General features: G+C 46.1%; 1 protein-coding gene across 1 annotated transcript in view; it reads right to left on the bottom strand.

The window, feature by feature from the left end:
• The window catches only part of LOC142001737 (complement receptor type 1-like), a 201,210-nt gene that overhangs the window by 34,620 nt on the left and 152,021 nt on the right, over positions 1 to 14,569 (bottom strand). The window contains exons 43-44 of the mRNA XM_074977257.1: positions 12,986 to 13,025; positions 10,653 to 10,759 (exon numbers count right to left, since the gene is read on the bottom strand). Of these exons, the coding sequence (XP_074833358.1) occupies positions 10,653 to 10,759; positions 12,986 to 13,025 (147 nt within the window). The remainder of the gene's footprint in view (positions 1 to 10,652; positions 10,760 to 12,985; positions 13,026 to 14,569) is intronic.

The raw sequence follows: 14,569 nt of genomic DNA, 5'->3' as shown, positions 1-14,569 counted from the left end.
AAGAATGTTGTGGGAGACTGTATCAAAAGCTTTGCTGAAGTCAAGATATATCACATTCACTGACTTCCCCATCTCCACAGAGCCTACCACCTTGTCATAGAAGCTAATCAGATTGGTCAAGCAGGACTTGCCCTCGGTGAATCTATGTTGGCTACTTTTGATTACTTTCCCCTCTTCTAAGTGCTCCAAAAATGATGCCTTGAGGACCCCCATTCGTTATTTTCCCAGTGATTGAGGGAAGGCTGACTGGTTTATACTTCCTTGGATTGTCCTTGCCTTTTTCAAAGATGGGCACTACGTTTGCCTTTTTCCAGTCACAAAGGATCTCTCCCAATCTCCAAGACTCTTCAAAGATAACGGCCAAAGGCTCGGCAATGGTCTCTGCCAATTCCCTCAGTATCCTTGGGTGGATTAAATCCAGATCCATGGATTTGTGTACATCTAGTTTTTCTAGATAGCTCATAATTTGTTCCTTCCCCACAGATGGCTGCCCTCCAAATTTCCATACTGCATTGTCTAGCACCATAATGTGGGAGTTGACACTGTCCGTGAAGACTGAAGCAAAAAAAGTAGAGTACTTCAGCTTTTCTAACATCGTCTGTCACTAGGTTACCTCTCTCATTCAGTGATGGCCCCACGCCTTCTCTGATAACTCTCTTATTGTTAACATGCCTGTAGAAACTCTTTTGTTACCCTTCACATCCCTTGCCAGCTGCAGTTCCAATTGTGGTTTCGCTTTCCTGATTACTCCCTGGCATTCTCCAGCCATATGTTTGTACTCCTCAGTCAACTGTCCACGTTTCCATTTATTGTATGCATCCTTTTTGAGTTTAAGCTGACTAAGGATTTCCCTATTAAGCCACGTTGGTTGCCTACCATGTTTGCATTTCTTACTATGCAGGGGGATGGTTTGTTCCTGTGCCTTCAGTAAGACTTCTTTAAAATACTGCCAGTTCTCTTGAACTCTTTTCCCTGTCATCTTCATTTCCCATGGGGTCCTGCTCATCATTTCTCTCGGAGTCAAAGTCTGCTCTTTTGAAATCAAGGGTCTGCATGTTACTGCTCTCCCTTCTTCCTTTTGTCCAGACCCTGAAATCTACTATGTCATGGTCACTGCAGACCAGGTTTCCACCCACTTCCACCCACTTCTATTTCTCCTACTAGTTCTTCCCTGTCTGTGAGCAGCAGGTCAAGTTGTGCATGGCCCCTGGTCAGTTCCATTAGCACTTATACCCCAACAGTCTCCAAAAACTTTCTGGATTGTCTGTGTGATGCTGTATTGGTCTCCCAACAACTATCTGGATGATTTAAGTCTCCCATGAAAACCAAGGCCTGTGATTTGGAAGCGTCACTTAGCTATCTGAAGAAATCGTCATCTGCCTCATCTCTCTGATCTGGCGGTCTATAGCAGACACCAACTACAACATCACCTCTGTTACCTCCAACTCTAAGCATAACCAAAAGAGACTCAATTGGATTTTCTCCCTCCTGGTATTGGAGCTCTGAGCAATCATACTGCTCCCTCACATAGAGCGCAACTCCCCCTCCTCTTCTCCCATCTGTCCTTCCTAAACAGTTTATAGCCTTCCATGACCGTGCTCCAGTTATGCAAATCATCCCACCAAGTCTCCGTTATTCCAACCACCTCATACTTCTTTGACTGTGCCAGGGCCTCTAATTCTTCATGTTTGTTCCTTAGGCTTCTGGCATTTGTGTACAAGCATCTTAGAGAAGGGGCCGATTGGCCCACTTTCTCCTCTTCACCCAGGCAACCTACTTGATTGTTCCCTCCTCCTTCCCCACTTACCTCAGGGCTTGTGTCACCTTCCCCCAACAAACCTAGTATAAAACCCTACTCACTAGGTTTGCAAGCCTGCTCACAAAGATGCTCTTTCCTTTCTTCGTTAGGTGGATCCCATCTCTGCCCAGCAATCCCTGTTCACGAAAGAGAATCCCATGGTCAAAGAAACCAAATCTCTGCTACACCACCCATGTAACCTCACATTTACATCTGTGATTCGATGATCCCTACCCGGATCCCTTCCTTCCAAAGGGAGGATGGATGAGAACACCACTTGTGGTCCATATTCCTTGATCTTCCTTCCTACAGATATGTAATCCGCCATGATCTTGTCAAAGTTGTTCGTGGCTGCATCATTGGCTCCTATATGGAGAAGTAGGAAGGGGTAATAGTCTACAAGCTTAACTTCTGCAGGAGAATGATGGGGGATGATAAACTTCTCATTGAAAGAGTCATTGGGAAAATCATCACAACCCTGGGAATTGTGGGAGAGACCCAATGGCAGAAAAAAAAATGCAAAAGTGGATTTTTAAGCACGTCCTCTGCTGCTACTGGCTTTGTTTTTGGAGGCCTGATTTGGGGTTTTAAGCCACTTGGGATTAGCCATTCCAGGGACACTGCTGATGGAATTTACATTTGCCAACTGTTATTTAGAAAAGTGTGAGAAGTCAAGGGAACAACCTAAGAAAAAGGCCTGTAGACACATTGGAAAGCCTAAAGCCATCACCTACAGTCGGACTGAAAGAGCAGCAATCATGAGCTGAAAATCAGCACTTCATATCCTTACCTTCCATCTGAACAGTGTAACATCAGACTATTAAGGAAATCCCATCATAATGGCATCCAGTATCACCAGATAAAAAAAACAAAGTTCAAGTGGGTTAAAGAAAACTGTCTGACAGCATTGTGCCTGGCCAGAAACTATCAGTCAAAAGTAGGGCACAAGATATCCTGATTCCTTGCTTGTTCTATCAAGATGATTCCCACTTTTCCCTATTGTGTGTATGATCTGTCTGGTTTGTAAGTGGCTGTTTGATGTATAATTTTGCTAGGTGTATTTCAATTAAGTGGGTGAGGTGGGACTGATTTGTGAAATTGTAGTAAAAATGGGTTACAGCAGGGCTGAGCAAACTTTTTATGTCAGACCCCACTTTTCATTCCTGCAATTAGCAGTTAAACCACACCCCCCACTTGCCTAATATAATTCAAACTGATTGCAATTTTGGTTAGAAATGTTGGAAAATAAGTATGTAGAATGTAAAAACTATTAATTGCTATATGTGACTACACATTACATAAAAAACAGTAACATTTCAACCTTTTCAATGAGAGGGATGAGCCTGAGACTGAGCAGCCAATCGTCTTGCACTCCCCTTACAAAATTTCACACACCCCACTTTGCCTACCCTGGTTTACAGTACGGCTAAGCAGGACTCACATTTTACTATATAAACTGGAGTCCAAAAGGAAGTTCTTTGGGAACAAACTCCAAGTCCTCACCACTCCACCAATGACACCATGCAGAAACTATAGTCTCCCAGCTCGGCCTCATCCAACTCACCACTGGACTGACTTGAGCTATGACAGACTGATTAATGTATAAGGCCATCTGGACGGAGCAAGCATATGCCTCCCTTCAGCTACGTCTATACTGGGACGCTACGTCGACATAGCTTATTTCGATGTAGCGAAATCAAAATAAGCTATTTCGATGAATAGCGTCCACACATCCTCCAGGGCTGGCGCCGTCGACGTTCAACGTCAATGTTGCACAGCACTACATTGAAATGGGCGCTGCAAGGGAGTGTCTACACACAAAAGCGGCCCAAATCGAAAGAAGGGTGCCAGGAACAGCTGCAGACAGGGTCAGAGGGCAGACTAGCGCTTCCGGGGCAACAGCTAGCTGCTCCCTTAAAGGGCCGCTCCCAGACACGCTCAGCCTGCACAGCACGCAGTCTGCAGAGCCACAAGCACACACACCCCATGAAGCACCACGGACCCCCAGCAGCAGCAGCAGCCGCCAGAGGCCCACACACTCGTCCCTGGAGGACCAGTGGCTGCCCTGCTCAGTGCCATGCAGGAGGTAGCTGACCATCTTTTATTTGAGGAAGATGAGCTGCCCCCAGGGGATAAGGAAGCAGCCCCAGACCTTGCTGCCCTCCCAGCCCTGCCCCACCCCCCGGTCGCACACGCCACCAGCTGTGGAGATACCCCACGAGCACGAACTGGTGGGAGCGGCTGGTGCTCGGTGAGTGGGACAACGACCACTGGCTCCGGAACTTCCGAATGAGCTGACAGACATTCCTGGAGCTCTGCCAGTGGCTCACCCCTGCCTTACGGCACCAGGACACCCCCATGCGATGTGCCCTCACTGTAGAGAAACGGGTCAGCATCGCTGTCTGGAAGCTGGCCACTCCAGACAGCTACCGATCCGTAGGGCAGCAGTTCAGCGTGGGCACGGCCACTGTTGGGGCTGTCCTCATGGAGGTAAGAGGACCCAGAGGGCGGGGGGGGGAGCTCTGGCGGAGGTGGGGAGAGCCCGGGGGGGAGGGACAGACACCCTGCACGCCCCTCACTGGCGCTCTCTCATGTCCTTCACCTGCAGGTCGTCCGCACAATCAATGCCCTGCTCCTCCACAGGCTCATGTGGCTTGGGGACCCGGATGCTGCCAACGTGGAATTTGCCAGCCTGGGCTTCCCAAATTGCTTTGGGGCTCTGGATGGGACCCATATCCCCATCCGTGCCTTGGAGCACAGCAGAGGACGCTTCCTGAATAGGAAGGGATACCATTCCGTGGTCCTCCAGGCCTTGGTGGATTGCCAGGGCCGCCTCTGGGACATTTATGTTGGCTGGCCTGGCAGCACCCACAACGCCCAGGTGTTCAGAAATTCGGGTCTCTGCCGCCGGCTGTTGGCGGGGACCTACATCCCCCAGTGGGAGATCCCTGTGGGGGACTCCACCATGCCCCTCTGCATCGTCACAGCCGTGGCATACCCCGTCCGGCCCTGGCTCATGCACCCCTACACAGGCCATGTCACAGCCAGACAGGAGCGGTTCAACATGCACTTGAACCATGTGCGCCAGGTGGTCGAGCGCAGTTTCAGCCGCCTCAAAGGGTGCTGGAGGTGTCTCCTCATCCGCCTGGATGCAGGGCTCACCAACATCCCCCAGGTTGTGGGCGCGTGCAGCGCACTCCACAACCTGGTGGAGAGCAAGGGAGAGGCCTTCTTCCAGGGCTGGGCTGTGGAGGCTGGCAGGGCCGACATCCAGCCACCCACTGCCCCCAGTCGCCAGGTTGACCCTGAGGGGATCCGGGTCCGGGAAGCCCTGCGGGCCCATTTTGACCAGGCTGCGGGGTGAACACTGGCAGGGCCAGCTGTGGGTGAGCCACCCACTGCACTCCCCCATCCTCCACAACACTCCCTGCCCCCACGCCCACACCACAGAGAACCCGAAAGCACCCCCCCCACACACACACTTCTGTGCAATAAATGGATTTTTTTTAAACAAAACCATGCAACCTGTATTATTAACAGAAGAAGGGGGGAAGTATGTACATGGGGGGCAGGTGCAAAATAGGGGTAGAACCAAAAACTATTTACAAGGATGGGGGGAATATGTCCAAAGAGGAGGGAGGCCTTGGGGGGCAATGTCCTCGGCCACGCACCCCCTATTGTCCTGCACGTGGGGGGGGGGGCGTGACCCACGTCTCGGTCGGAGGCCCTGTCGAGGCTGGGTGGGGGCCGGGAGAACAGGCAGATAGGGCCGGGCAGAGTCCGGAGGCCCATGGTCCCCCTCGGTGGCAGGCCCCAGGATGGCGGATGATGGAGGGACAGCGGGTGGAGCGGGGGGTGGAGCGGCGGGCAGCCAAGTGCCGCGTGATATCCTGGAAAGTGCGCATGAAGGCCCCCAAACCTCCTGGCACCAGGCCAACACTCACTCCTGGAGGTCGAGCCGCCGCTCCTCCACCTGCAGGCGCTGCTCAGACACCTCCAGCTGACGCCGGAGGGTGGCGAGCAGCTGAGGGTCCGTGGATGCCCGCGGATGGCTCTGCCACTGTCGGGCTCGTCGTGGGGCTGGTCCGTGCTCTGCCGAGGGGCTGGGCTGGTGGGGTGGCCCCGGTGGGCTGTCCGGGACCACTGACACCGTGCCGGTGCATTCCGGGCCCTCCGATGGTGCAGCTGCGGAACAGAGGGGGGAAGAGAGTGGAAACAGCTGTTAGTCTGGGCCCTGACCCGTGGCCCTTGTCCCCCCACCCCTCTGCTGATGGTTCCCCATCCCCGTCCCCCGGAGATGCTGCTGCTGCTGATGGGTGTCCAACCCCGCCGCCCGGGGGACCCTAGGTTCCGCTTCCCCCATCCCCAGGGATGGGACATGGTGCTGTCCTGCTGGGGGACACGGGCTGATGGACTCTTCTGAGGGACATGCCACTGCTGTCCTTGGGGCCATGGTCATCTGGGTGTGTGGGGGGCCATGGTCATGTCTCTTGTCCCCGCCCCTTAACCCCGGGGGTGTGCACCAGGGGGGTACATACCTGACGGTCCGCTCCCACGGTCGGGGGACACCCATCAGGCAGACGCCCTGCTGGAGCTGCGGGAAGGGAGGGCGATTTGGAGCCCCCCGTCGCTGGAGGACTCCCCCTCCTCCTCCAGTGTCCCATGGGTGGGCTCCTGGGGGGGCCCCTGGGGTGCAGGGCTGGCATCCGGGGTGGACGTGGTCAGGAGTGCGGGCAGGGTGACCCAGGGCAGCCAGGCCCTTGGCCAGCCGAGCGAAGGCATTCGCGTTCTGCCTCTTGCTCCCCATTACCTGGAGGACCTCCTCCTCGCCCCAGAGCCCCAGCAGGTCCCAGATCTCAGCCTCCATCCAGGAGGGGACCCGCTGCCTCTTCCCCCACTGGCTGGCAGGCTGGGAGCCCTGGGTCTCCTTGGAGGGGGTGCCCTGTGGGTGCTTGGCGGCCTGGCTGGATGCCATGGGTGCAGGGTGGTGGGCTGGGGCTCTGGTCCTCAAATGAGTAACTTTTCACTTGTAATCTAATTGGCATGTCATATGTATCATCCTACTCGTAGTTGAGAAGATAGAGCAACAACCTTGTTACCATTAAGATTTTATTTCTGTCTTTTAATAAATAGTAACCATTTAAGCTCCAGCCTGACTCCTTCCAATTACTGTAATTTGGCTGCACACAAGAAAAGAACCTTAGCCGGTTTGGCTATGTTAGCCTGGTCAGTGGTAAGGTGCAGTAAAAGCTGAGCGCTGAGTTGTGCTACCTCCATGGAGCAGAGTCCTGGAGCACCCGTCAGCCTCCCTGGCTGCCCGCTGCGAAGGGACTGCCTGTCCTAGCAGTTAAAGACTCGGGTGGAATAAGCTCTCTGCACCAACATTTGGGGCACCTATCAGCCACACTGGCTGCCCGCTGCGAAGGGACTGCCTGTCCTCGCAGTTAAAGACTCGGGTGGCTCTCTGGGGCATCCGTCAGCCATTCTGGCTGCCCGCCACGAAGGGACAGTCTGTCCTAGCAGTTGAAGACTCGGATGTGATAAGGCAAACAGACCACTGATTACCTGGCCATCGGCTAACAACTGAGTTCTCTATTACTGCTGCAAAAGGAGAAGTTGCTCAGCTGTTATAAAGTCACACCCATTTGCTGTAGTGGCATTGTTCATCAGAAAAAGGGTGATTACCTGTGCATTTACCAAAAGGAAGGGCTTGTTCCTCCTTCCCAAGGCACCCTCTTAGCATGGTTACAAGTCATCCTTGCCCCCAACGAGCTGTAAATTGCACAGGGTAGAAAGCTGAGCCAACATAAATGACAAAATAAGACACAAGATCAAAACCAAGGTAAATGTGTAACTAGGAGGATTTTCTTTACCCATGAATGAGTCAGTTTTAGTTGTGAAGTACATGAGCAAGTGAAGGAATGAAGCACTTTCAGATAGTGCTTTTAAGTACCTCTAGTCTTCTGGTCCAGCATGCTCTTCTTCTGCAGTCTCTGGTTTCAGTTGCATTTCCTTTCATGTAGGTCTCCTTCCTAAAAGGTCAGCACAAAAGATATCTTGACGTTTCTCTATGATATTTAAAACTGCATTCAAAAAGATAACTAGACTTTCTCTCTTCCCCCCATTCCAATTCATGTTAAAACTGCTCACTATATATGTGCTGGTGCAGAAGAGTAATTATCAAGATGAAAGATGGAGACAAGAACTTGAGTCTAAATCCACAACTTATAGGCTGAACTAGTAATATCAAAGTTCACCACCCTAGCCCCTTAGTAACCTTTACCCAATTTTGTGCATTTTACGAGTATTATTTTTCTGCAGTTGAGAGGTCACAACTCCACTTTCAAGTGATTTTCAAACACTTTCCATTCCACAATCTCATTGCAACCAGAAGCAATGCACTACAGAAGACATTCCCAACAACTTTCAATTGGGCTTTTCCTCTTTAGTTCAGGTTGGCTCTTTTCAAAAATACCATTGGCCATTTCTACACATGCTAGAAAGTGGCATGCTAATAAACGGCCCAAAATATGCTAGTGAGGCATGGATGTAAATTCCCCTCACTTCATTAGCATAAGGTCACATGATTTAGAGTCCAGAAGACGCTCTTCTGGACTCCAACAGCGTATAGAAGCACAGTGCCCAGCGGGTCTTGCAGAAGGAAGTCCTCCTTATGGAGGCCCCTTCTTCCCGCAAATGTTGGGGAAGAAGGGGCCTCCAGGAGGACTTCCTTTCAGAAGACCCGCTGGGGGTCATGCTTCTACACACTGTTTTGGAGTACAGAAGAGCATTTTCTGGACTCCAAATCATGTGACCGTATGCTAATGAGGCACAGGGAATTTGCATCTGCTCCTTCATTAGCATATTTTGGGCCATTTCTTAGCATGGCACTTTCAAAGAAAGTGGCATGTGTAGGAACAGCCATTGTGTTTAAAATGCCAGTAGCACACGGTGGCCCATTTACACCAAGCTTCCTGAAGTTACCACCATCAATGGTCTGGTCTATGCCAACATGAAATTGATCTAAGTTATGCAAGTTTCATAACTTAGTCCATTTAACTTAACGCATTGTAGACGCCTATGTCAAAAGCACTCTTCCATTGGCATAGCTTCTGCTTCTCAGGAAGATAGAGTATTGACATAAATCGTGAAGTGCTCTCCCGTTGTCTTAGTGCTGTGGTGTGCGCTATGGTAGCCACAAGTCACATGTGGCTATTTGGCTGGTTTAGTGTGGCTGGTGGACTTGAACACTAAAAGTATTTTCAGAATAATGTGGCTCGCTCACTATAGGAGCTACTGCTTCAGAACTGGTTGGATACTACAGACTTAAGTTGTGTCTACACTCGCTCCCGACTTTGAACGGAGCATGCTAAGTAAGCTGTTGGGAGATTATTAATGAAGCACTGCACTGCATATGCAGTACTTCATAAACTAGTTCTCCCCCACAGCAGCTTTGAAGTGTTAAACTTCAAAGTGCCGGATTCCATGTACCCGTAGTTAACCTGTGGGTACTTCAAAGTCCATTTACTCTTCAAAATTCTTTACACACAAGCCTGCTCTTTGAAGTTTAACACTTTGACGCTGCCATAGAGGAGGATTAGCTTAATTAAGTGCTGCATATGCACTGCAATATTTTATTAATAATCTGCCAACACCTTACTTACCACGCTCCCTTCAAAGTTGGGAGCTATTATAAAAAACAGCCTTAGAGGATCTTCAACCACAGCCTCTGAAATCAATAGCGATTAATCAATAGAAGCAGTGCTGATTTAGCTAGTATCAGACATGACTTGAGCCTTTGTCTTGCTTTTAGCCACTGTTGTTCAAACCTCTATTGTTCCGTTAGTGCTAAGTTGTACATTGGAAAGGGGAAATGCTATGAACTGCAGCTCACACTGGTGCAGCTTTCATTTACCCATACTTAAAAATATGAGCAAGGCTTGATAGGATAAACTTCATGTTGTGCTGGGGATTTCAACTGCTAACTGAAGATTCAGTACAAATCACCACATAGCTACAACCTTACCAACAATGGGAAAATAAAAACCATCTAAAGCCAAACACTTCAGATCTACATTCCTCATCTTGGTGTTTCCAATGAGCATCAAAAATCTTTGCATAGAGCAGTAAGTCCTGTGGCACCTTACCGACTAACATTTTGCAGCATAAGCTTTCGTGGGCAAAGACCCACTTGGGCAAATGCATCTGGCCAAACAGCTCTTAGATACTTTGGAGCATAAGCTTTCATGGGCAAAGTACCACTTCATCAGATGCATCTGATGAAGTGGGTCTTTGCCCACACAAGCTTATGCTCCAAAATATCTGTTAGTCTATCAGGTGCCACAGGACTTCTTGATGTTTTTGAAGATACAGATTAACTCATCTACCTCTTTGATACTCATCAGGAATCTGTTTCTGTTGATCTTAATTCTATCTTATTCTATTTGGATACTATCTTGCTGCGAAAGTTTGAATGAAATCACTGTGCACACTGCAGTTTCCTGACAATCTATTGTCAGAAGTCTCACAAAAAGCCTTGGTCCCTTGCTGGTTAGATCCATATCCTGGGATAGGGGTCTGCAACCCACAGCTCTGAAGCTGCATGCCACTTTCAAGGACCTTTTTGTGGCTCCCACTGCTATTATTGCAAAGTAAATGAAGAACCACTCCTAATGATGTTTGATAAAAAGGTGAATGTCTAAAAGCCCAGCAACTCATATCCTGTCGACATGCCGGAACCTGCTAAGTCCACTCCCGCGCCCAAGAAGGGCTCTCAGAAAGCGGTGACTAAGACCCAGAAGAAGGGGGATAAGAAGCGCCGCAAGACCAGGAAGGAGAGAGTTACTCCATCTACCTCTACAAGGTGCTGAAGCAGGTTCACCCCGATACTGGCATCTCTTAAGGCCATGGGCATCATGAACTCCTTCGTCAGCGACCCGCATCACTAGGGAGGTGTCTTGCCTGGTGCATTACAACAAGAACTCATATGTAAATAAACAATCTGATCTTGAAGTGTTGGACAGCTCCCCTTTTAATACACGTAGTGCATTGTGGGACATGTCACCATATCTGTGTTCTGATCATGTTGCTAATAAAGTCTGGATTTTGAAAAGTTTGTGGCTTTCCGGATGTGAAGGGCAACATGCATTTTAAGAAAGAAAACAAAATTAAACATGAAGTAAAAATGGCACAGTGAGGTTGAACTGGCTTAAAAAAAAAAAAGGAAAATCCAAGATGAAAACAGAATTTCAAACTGAACCACCCAATCATTCACATTTACATCAAGTTCAGCTGGGCTCCCTTTGTATCTTATTTGCAATGAGAAATTAACCAACAAACAAAAGATGCAACCTCTACAGGCACTCTCAAAAAAAACAGACTACTTTTGCTGAATGTTATACAGCTGGAGATGACAGGATGAAAAAAAAAAAAAAAAAAGCCATGGAGATCTGCTACATAAAGCAGAGCAAAGTAAGAACATGTTTGCTAAATGGGTGAAATCACCAAGTAGCATAGCATAACTGTGGCTAGTTTTGTGGCAACTTAAGAGATCATGAAATGAGGAAAGCCATTCATGGATGGCAAACAAAGTGAATGATCAACATAACAGAGCAGCTGTACAGTGATGTCACAAAACAAAATTGTTCAGAATTTAGCATCCTTCAGAGTGAAAGTTCAGGAGCATAAGTCAGGAAGATAGTGATATAAACACACGTAAAGTGTGAGGAAAAAGAATATGTAAGAAATTTGTGTATGTCCCGCAGTAAACATATATCACATTACAAATTGTTGTGTGCGCTGTTCTTAAAATAGGTGTTAAAAAAGTATGGTTTGAAATTTTTGATTAAGGACCATCTCATTCACATGCACTACAGCCTTTGCATTACTAACTTTTTACTGAATTCAAAAAAAATAGCTCTTCTTGCTATTTTGGTTGCCAACCGCTGCCCTAGGAAATCAGGGATAATTTTGTTAAAAATAAAAGTTAGAAGAGGAGACCAGTTTCCATCTGCTCTCCAATCCAGCTACTAACAAGATCACTGTAAAGGGACAGATTTCAACAGGATTCATCACCGCAATTAGAGATTTTTATTTTAAAGTGCACAAAATTCAGGATTCCAGAGTCTTTATGCAATAAAGTCTTTTATTGGAATAAGTACAACACAGAAATAACTATTAAATTTATAAGATTGCAAAGTAAAATTCTGTACAACTTGCATATTTACAAATACTTTGTTTTTCAGAGATAATGGCAAGACAGCATTTGGCTATGAACATCATCCCACAGAACAGAATCATTCCCTGAATGTAAAAAGCTTGAAAAAAAATGCTGTCAAACTCATTTTCAGGTACAGAAATATAAAAATAAAGACATTGCACTTAGGCACAGATTCACTGAAGACTGCTCAAAAGTATAACCATTTTACTGCTTACTTTTCATAAAGTGCTCACTGCTCAAAGGAGATGTCTTTTTGGTTCTCAGTAGGAACTTAAAAATGTAGTAGTGTACTTTCTGAATACTTATTTCTTACACACTTCACCCTGTGATGCTACACTGACGACACACTGAAAAAATTTGGTTAAGAATGCCTTGGGGTTGCTGGTTTTGAGGTTCACTTTTTACAAGTTTCCTGGTCATAGGAGCAAAAAAAAAAAAAAGAGGCACTGATTATTGTGGAGATTTGATTGAAAAGAAAAGAAACTAAAGAATTAACAAAAGCCTGCAGCAGTTCAATAAATATCTTTGGCATCTTTTTGTGTGTTTTTTTAAGAAGGTTAACAAAATTTCCAAATAAGAATCTCAACAGGCTCTAGCTCACAGTACCCAATCTCCAACCTAAATATACCACACACTCAAGGTGGTTAAAGCATTCTGTAAAAAAAAAAAAAAAAAATCAACTTATTTTGCAAAACCAACAGTATGGTAGCTAATTGTATGTTCATGACAACCATTGATGCTACATGCTTCCATGCTTGCTTCTGAGACCTTATGTAATCACACACTCAGCTTTCAAAGATACGGCTGAGGGATATATGCTTCTCTGTAACTGTTTCGCTCTAGTTTAGTGTTCTCTTCACTTCTATTTGAATTCAGGAATCTAGTATCACAAGAAGTTGTGTAATCATATGATGTTTCTCAATTTTCTTTTTATGGTCTTCCAATGTTGTGTTCAATGTCAGATGAACAAGCTGGTGATGAGCACTGCCAGAACAATAGGCACCTTTTCTGCAAAACCAAAATAAAAGGAAGTTAAAAGTACAAAAATGCATACTATCCTATCCTGACTTTAATCCACATGTTTAGGATAGTGAGGGTTTATTTCATGTTTTCTGACTGTCTGCATGAAGATTTGTTAACTTTACAAGTTATATCAATACCGTAACAAATTAAAAATGAAATTAAAGCAATCTCAGAGGCCACGTCCAAAAACTAAAAAGATGCACAAAAACAATTTATGAGGATGAGCCTGTAATTCAAGTTAGCCAAGTGATTATTAGCTATTCCACATTATAAATACAAGATAACTGGATTACCGAGACTCCAGCTGCCTCAACATGAGGCAGGGGGCATCTGGTTACAGCAGTGTTTCTCAACTTTTTTTTTTTTTTTTAAATACAAAAGTATCACTTATAATTTTTTTTTCAAAGTACCCCTGTACCTACATTTTTTCCCTACCTTTGTAACATTTCTTGCAACTATTTACTTGAAACTGGTTGATCGGAATAAATTGCCTATAGGTAATAAACTTACCATCAGGTTTGATCGTGCAAGAAGGATAAATAAATAGATGAGCATAAAATAAGTCCAATTTTTTATTTTGAAAAAAAAGGTAGACTATCACTGGTTTAGAGCACTGAAAGGATGCATGGGGGTTAACTACAACATTTTAGGACACTGGTCAATGGAATAAACTAGTCACATTACATAATAATTTTACTCAACTGCATACTCCATGAATATCAAGTAGAGAACTTATACTTTTGGAGCATTATAAGAGCCCAGGGTTTCCACAGAGAACACACTACGAAACTCCACCATCAGGACTTCAGAGGAGATGCTAAGCAAATCGTTGACTGTGCTGTGAAGCTCTGCATAGAATTTTTAGCTTGAATGATTTTTTTGGGGTTTTTTTTTTTTTTTTTTAATTAAGTCTGTATGTTGCTACTCTCCTGAATGAAGTCTCTTAAGGAGGGAATGCTTTTAGAATTATACAGGTTTGCAACATTATAACAGAAATCCAAAGTCCATCATGGATTTCTGAGCATTAATATTTTTCAGGAGAAAATATTTGCTTTTCCATTACCATTTTGATAATATACTGAAGTAGCATTTATATATTAAGACAGAGCTTGTAATGACAGGTCCCATCTAAAGGGCATAAAGCACACAATGCATTCCTAATCCCTGTATTTGGAAAAGAAATGGTTACAGAGAAACGGAGAAGTTGGTGGATATTTAAGTGTCCCTTACAACATATCTGTTCAGGCCCAGAATAAAGGTAAACTAAGAAAGTAATTTGTATGCTTGATTTGATATGCTGCTTTATATTTTTGCAGGCAATGGTTCATCAAAACCGCATCATCTTTTTATGTTTTGAACTAATGTTCTAAAAAAAGCTTCAAGTTAGGGTTCCCTCCACCCCACATTCCTGTAGATCACGGAAGCACTGATTTGCATCATAAGGGTTGAACATTAGGAAAGAAACTAAATCAATAAAATACCATTCCAGAGTTCAAGAGTGTAAAGGGGACACAGACACGGACACACAC

The sequence above is a fragment of the Carettochelys insculpta genome, chromosome 26 (assembly GCF_033958435.1).
Source record: "Carettochelys insculpta isolate YL-2023 chromosome 26, ASM3395843v1, whole genome shotgun sequence".
NCBI lineage: Eukaryota > Metazoa > Chordata > Testudines > Carettochelyidae > Carettochelys > Carettochelys insculpta.
The sequence above is the reverse complement of the archived record's forward strand: the minus strand, read 5'-3'. Positions and strand labels throughout refer to the sequence as shown.